Source organism: Cryptotermes secundus, unplaced genomic scaffold, assembly GCF_002891405.2.
Source record: "Cryptotermes secundus unplaced genomic scaffold, Csec_1.0 scaffold3, whole genome shotgun sequence".
Lineage (NCBI taxonomy): Eukaryota > Metazoa > Arthropoda > Insecta > Blattodea > Kalotermitidae > Cryptotermes > Cryptotermes secundus.
This window is the reverse complement of record NW_019724584.1, coordinates 4,398-11,788: the sequence shown is the minus strand read 5'-3', so window position 1 is coordinate 11,788 and position 7,391 is coordinate 4,398. Positions and strand designations below refer to the sequence as shown.

Sequence of the window (7,391 nt, the reverse complement as noted above, 5' to 3'; positions counted from 1 at the left end):
TATGATACTCTCACAGCATATTCTTGGCAGGGTTGTGAAACACTATGGAAATTGTGTCATATAGCTAACTTCTGGGCCAAGAATTGAAACCAGGATGAAGAATGAATCCTACTTAATACACCACAGAAAGAAAGGCTCTGTGGGGTGGCAGCCCCATTTTGTGGCTAGACACACAATTGAATGCCAGCTTCATAGCTTGCAACATTGTCTCTTGCCTTGAGTAATGTCACCCCTACACCAGGTGGCACTGTCTCTTGATGCACACGTTTGAGCATAAGTACACCATATCAACTCAGTGTACAGGCAGTAGAATAAAACTAACCAGAAAATCAAAGACATATATATATATATATATACATATATAATTGCAACTTGTGTATAGATCAATGCACCATCACACAAGGATACCTGAATGCACTGTTACTTTAGGCACTAACAATATAGTGCAAGACCTTCCAAGACCTATGGTGGTTATTCAGCTTGACAATAAATTCCACATATTTATGAAACCAAAGTTTTGTAACCATGGTTACAAAAACCATCACTAGCTCTTACCTCAACTTAATTCCTATTCTCACAATATATTTCTCCGAGAGCAATTTTAATATCATCCTGCTATCTACATCTAAGTCTCCCAAATGATGTCTCTTCTTGAGGGTTTCCTTCCAGAATGATGTAACCAGTCACTGTTTGAACCATATGTGCTATATACCCACCTCACTCCTCTGTACTTAAATACTGTTGACAATTACAAATTGTGATATCTTTCATATATTCTTTCTTCCATTCCTCCATAACATCTCTTATTCTCTTGTGCCCTCAATTTATGTTCTTTCCCTACAGTTATGGACCAAGTTTCACACCTATACAAAACAACAGGTAAGATACATTTTGAAGAATGCCATCTTCTGGGATGTTGCACCATGTAGATATTTTGTTAACCCATATTTCAGAGGAATGTATCACCTCCATCTTCAGCGTGAGCAGGTGTCTGTAGACTACAAACTCCTGCTCATGCTGGTTCATTGCTTGCATATTTCTTAAACCCTGAAGATGGCGGTGATAGTTCCTCCGAAACGTTGGTTAACATAATATCTATACAGCACCACATCCCAGAAGATGGCATTCTTCATGGTCACCACCATGAAAACCTCATATCTTACAAGATACATTTTAATCTTCAGACTTTTAGATGACAGTATAAACAACCAACAAGCAAGCCTTGCTTAGTTGCACATGGAAGAGTGCATTCAGGTTACCTGTCCTGTACAGAAACTGGAACAGGCACTGCCTACATTATATAGTCATGTGGTGTGACCACATCAAGAGCTACACTTCCATCAGGGACAGAACCTGGCCACACTCAGCTGTATGATCACACAAACTGTAAAGCATCTAAAAGAACATTGGAAACCTAAAGCACTGTATCTTCTACCTTTTCTGAAAATAACAAAAACATCTTTAAGAAAGAACTTTGGACATATACTAACCAGCTTTAGTGATAAAACTTATCTCCTCCTAAACACATAAAAACAAGATTATCAAAACCAATTATCTGTGAAGCCACACAGCTACAGTCTTTTGTATTAAAGCTTTCTTGTACTTCAGTTACTTCACACATGAAGTAAAAACATATTCCTCCTGCTATCAAAAAATAGGAAAGTTTCAGTTTTGGAATGCACATGGCGACATCTTGTCCTGGGGGAATGTCTGAGACGGAGACAGTGTGGTCTGTAGGACCATGTGAGTTTTAAAAGCACTCAGGTTCTGAAGGATGTCACGTGTCAAGTTACAACTATCATTACCACACCAACACATTTCAAGCAGTCGCCATGTTGTCTTATTCAACTTTTATAAAAAAAATGATGCTTATAAAAGTTACATTATTTCACATATCTATCACCATAAAATTGTCAAGACCCTGCTTTGAATGGCGCTACTGTTATTCCCACTTCATGTGTTTGCAGGGATTCCACGTTAGCACTGTTGATGAACCATATGGTGACTGGGAAGCCTGCAGCAGCATGATATTCACACCAAGTTTCAATTAGTATCTGTCACACTTCAGCATGAAATCTCATTTTCCGAAAGAAGATTTCTGCTGACTGCTGCCTGAACTGTGAATGGACGCCCCTGGGACTCGACCTCGGTCTCCACAATGTGGGAAGGCGTCATGTTCACATTAACATATGGGAGGGGCTGTTTAGCCAGGGCTGCAGGATCCATCGACAAAGTAGCCTTTAGGCTGTTGCACTGAGGGTTGTTGTTGTTGTTATTATTATTATTATGGATGTTGGGTGATACCTTTTCCAGACTCACCAGACTGCCAACTGTTGCTGGTTTGTCTGAAACATAATAGTTTGAGTGTGCAAAACATATCAGTGCACTAATATTCTACAGAAATTTGATATGAAGGGTCTCACTAAATTTTGTTCAGTGAATTTAATTTTGGTCCTTATTGATCCATTAAGACTCTTACCTCTTATGAAGTCCAAACTGAACATCAGCTTTCTCAAAATTTACTCATTAAGCAAAAGTTGTCACATAATAGCAAAGAGTGATATGCATCTCATTAAAATCTACAACGTTTGCTTAAAATATGTTTCTAAATGTTTTATGTTCAATAGTACATGGGAAATGTTTATTCATGGTCTGAAGGTGTGGCATTTTTATTGGTCATGAGCATTTTTTCAACAAAGGAGTTACATAAGCAATAAATTATCAGTGCCAGTGAGGAAAACATAAAACTGCAAACATCAGATTGTCAAATTTTATGAACTACAAATTGGAGGACAGCTTTCCACATATCTTGAGTCCATTCTGGAAATTACTGAGGAGAATAAGGGAGTGAATAACTAACTGATCGACTGTTTGGCTGACTAACTAACTCTCTAGTAGCAAAACCTGAAATTTCAACATTGGCAACACCAAAATCCACCACTGGACATAGTACCAAGCCCATCCTCAGAATCTACTTTCTTGAAATCCATCTTAATACTGTACTTTAGTTTCCTTCTCAATGTTCCAAGTGGTCATTTTTCAGTAATTAGTTTCTCCACTGGTATGACCCAAACTGGCCACCCATTTAGAATTTGGAAATTGTGGAAATAAAAGTAAAACTAGAAGCTAATGTTTAGCTAGCAGCATGTAGGCCTTGGAATGGTAATGATACAGTTAGTGGTTGTTTCATCACAGTAAATTGTGGGCAGAAGTCAGATGGAAATGACTGCTGTCACTACACCCACCAAACTGTATGAATTTCTTGTTCCCCATATCTAAGACATATGGATGGTAAAATTAGGATTAAGTTCCATCAAATGCAACAATGTTTTTTAATAATAAAATAAAGCTGTTACATGTTTCAACCAATGATGTCCACCATCAGAAGACAACCAGCACTTAAAGGAAATACTTCACATGTATCCTGATGATCGTCATCATTGGCCAAAAAATATAAAGGATTTATTTCATTATTAAAAAAATCACTGTTGTATTTGATGGAATATAATTTTAATTTTAGATATGCTATAGGATGCAATGGTTGAGAGCAATGTCTATCATACAAATACACATGTTCAACCTTCTATAAGTACCCTAGCAATCTGTATAGACAAACAAGTTCTTCCAAAACTTTGTATACCTGTGCTGCCAGAGCTGTTGCTACTGCTGGATGATTCCTCCTCCAGCAGTGGCTGTGTGGACCTGGACTCTGGTAGTACAAAGCTCGTCTCCCAGTCTGACGTTGAGTTAACAGCCAACAACTTGTCCACACTACTTGTGGAGGGAGATGAGGGCAGTTCAGGGGCACCAGGCCCTGGTAGGGGCACCAGATAATCAGCAGCTCGCTGCACTTGCAAGCATGAGTTCTCATGTGCAGGAGGACGCATGATGGTGGCATCACGCTCAGCGGAGGGAGGGCGGTGGAACACAGGCAATGGCGCATTCATCACATCGGGATCCTACATCATCAGACCAACAAGTTCAATAACTCCAACACTGTAGCCAAGCAAAATTTTGAGGTAGAAGTGAGAGAATATATGTCTAGTAAACTTGTATTGGATGAACAAGATACATAAAATGTATACAAAAGTATGCAGTCTACACAACAATATTCTGTATTTAAAACAAAGTAGACACTATCCTATCAACATCTGATTTTACTGACAGACAGGACGCACATTCAAAGTCCATTACAGAGAACATATAAATACTATCAGGACTAATAAACAACATTCTAAATTCGCACAACACATTTTGGAAACTGGACATACATTTGACACGATGGATCAAACGATGAAATTATTGCATACAGAAATAAGGGACCCAAACTCAACACATTAGAAAGATATTATATATATATATATATATATATATATATATGACATAACGAAGAAAGGTCTACAGATAAACGATACATTTACAGAAATACGTAACACCATATTCGACATTCTAGTAAGAACACACACACTCCAAAATAACCCCACCCCTTCCCCATCTTTTCAACCACTTGACTCTATACAAACATACATATACAGATACCTTCACCAAACAAGTATTCTAGACTGAACCGCTACAACATAGCAACAACATCAACACAGGGAGCAGCCGGTACACATATAATCATAAGAAAATCAAATATATACAAGTACATATACTCAATTACCTAACAACGAGTTTAATAACAACACACTTACAAGCTTCTCCTTATAATAATTAAAACACTATTACAGATCACTCTGAATAAACAGCCTGTTGGGTGACATACAGGAAAACGACCACAAGCTCAACAGGACGATAGTAAGGTCAAGACCACATGACCTAACTTATGTGAGAAGATCCCGATATGCAGGCGCCTCACACACTAGTCGCTTCTACCACCAGAAAATCATGTCAACACATAGCGGTCACAAAGTTTTAAAGAGATTTATTGCAAAATATTTCATTTCTATTTCAGTACAATTTTAGTTTTTATGTTTTAATCTTTAGTCTCTGATTTTTTAAATTTTATTGTGAGTTTTTAAAATTTTTACTGAAAGACTCAATTTATGCATTTAAAAACACTCAAATGCACAATAAGGATCATTATTGAAGAATTACGTGTAGATTCAGTCCAACAACTGAGTCTGGTATCACTGTATGCCTGATGATGACCCAGTATAGTAACATCAACAAAAACAAATGTTGATACAATAGTGTCTGCTTTGTGTAGACTGCATACTTTTGTATACATTTTATGTATCTTGTTTATGACACACAACAGGATGTGTACTATTAAGACTGTATGGGATGAATTTTGACATATAAGAGAATGCTCTGACTTTGTTCTTGTATTTGTGGAAGAAAATTATGTGGAAAGAAATAAAACGGTAAAAGTGAAAAGGTAAAATTATATCTGTGCTTAATTAATTAAACACTATACCTTGAAGGCATATGGGGTGAGTGGAGGAATTGTAACCGCTCACTTCCTTTGTGCCCTTTTTACGTTGTGCGCCACTTTCTCGCCGCTCACTTCTGTGGGTTCTTTTTGGTAGTCGGTGGAGTTGAGTTCCTATCCCAGGGTCTTATAAGGGTCTGGCTCGGACAGGGCAGGAGGAACCCTTCACTACAATTTCACACACACACTCTCCACAACCGTTGCACTTAATGGTCATTTAATCTCGTTCAGCACACTAAATACAACTGAATTCATTAATACATTTACTTTGGACTTTTCTTATACTGCTTTACGGAAGGGCCGTAGTTGTAAATTTAGTGTCCGACTTGGCCGAAAGTTGTGTCCAGACTCCTTGAGGTGGAATGCCTCTCTCTCTGAATTCTGAGGTCCACGAACCCCAGACTCCAAGAGAAATCCACTCCTCCACTTCTGCCATTGGTTAATTCTTCAAACTAGGAGGTTCCCTAAATTTTGAATTCCCAATCATGTGCTCTGCTATGTGATTCTGGCAGATGCTGACCTGACGCTAGGGATGACAGTCCCTTGATGTATTACAGTCAGGGTGTGAGGCTCCGGCCGTCCCACTTCTAAGTTATCGCTGTCCCAAGCTGTCAGCTCTCATTTTCTCAAAGCCTTTCCGACGTTGCTGAAACTGCCAGAATTCCAGGAAAGTACCAGATGTTACTTCCTGTTCACATAGCAAAACTTGAACTATGTCCCTTCCGCGTGTAAGAGCTAGCTATCTGCCGGATCTCTTTGTTTGTAATTTAGTAATCTTAATCTAATACATGTTTAATTTATGCACAACAGTTCTCCAATCAAATGAACGGTTACAGAATAGTTCCCCCATTTTACCTTGGCACTAGATTGGATGATTGGATAGGAGGCAGGGTGGGCCCCAGAACCGGTCCGGATGACACGGAGAAGAGAAAAATCTTGCCCCTTACTGGGACTTGAACTCTGACCCCACAGGCATCCAGCCCATAGCCAGTGGCTATGCCAACTGCACTATCCCAGCTCAAAATAGAATAGTCATTTAATTGACAGTTTAGAATTAAATACACGTAAATGACTGCAAGTGTAAATAATTCTCCATATGCTAATACTTCATTAACTTGTGAATTTAGCACTGGATGATTTAACAACCAAATTTGTGTTCCAGACCATACTTCACATAATACAAGAAAGAAGGTTAAAATTATTTTGCTTAGTACACTTTTGCATTAATGTTGGTACTACTATTTTCTTCCTTACAAACGTTTTGATGTTACTTTTCATCCAGGTTTGAGAATGTATTTATCTTTAAGTGAACTGTGTGCTATAAACATTTACATTTAAAAATAATGGTATTACTATAATTATTATATTTAATATTACTGTAAGGTGGAATTCTTCAAAATTATAAAATGCACCATGTCAATAATAAGTTTCTGTTGAAAATTTACCTATCTAAATAACTAATTGTAATTACATATTAACTCATGAGCCTGCCTTAGCACCTCAGTGGCAAGGGAACAGTTAATATTTCTATTTTTATACCAATAGTGTGTTGAATATCTTCACTGTCTGATATATATTGTAACGTGTTTACGTTACCGAAGACGCCGTAGAGATGGTTAATTGGTTTTATTTAACAATCTACAAATAACGGCTATAATTAATGATCACAATATTACGGGTTTCCACACTTTACAAACCCTACAACAAGATCTCTTAACACTGTCTTCAAGAGTCTTCACGTACTAATAATGCGGGAGCTATACAAGTCTCCCTGAAATACACACTCCGAGTATAACTGTACTACAGCAATCACTATGTCTGGAAAGCACACAATAAGTCTTCTGCTCGCTGACTTCTTCGTTGTCGCACACTCACAGGCTGCTATGTTTCAACTGATCTGGTAGCGGCTGTGGAGTCCACTTATATAGCCTTGCGCTGTTGCTAGTGTGACGTGGCG

The 7,391-nt window shown here is 38.1% G+C and overlaps 1 protein-coding gene across 1 annotated transcript; it reads right to left on the bottom strand.

Annotated features, from left to right (window-relative positions):
* Window positions 1-1,105: 1,105 nt before the first annotated feature.
* Window positions 1,106-6,066, bottom strand: LOC111862248. Its single transcript, XM_023847462.2, has 3 exons — window positions 5,955-6,066; window positions 3,641-3,959; window positions 1,106-2,345 (listed from the first exon to the last, which is right to left on the bottom strand). Exons 2-3 carry the CDS (start codon window positions 3,945-3,947, stop codon window positions 2,065-2,067), a joined length of 588 nt encoding a protein of 195 aa, XP_023703230.1. The 5' UTR covers window positions 3,948-3,959; window positions 5,955-6,066; the 3' UTR covers window positions 1,106-2,064.
* Window positions 6,067-7,391: the final 1,325 nt, after the last annotated feature.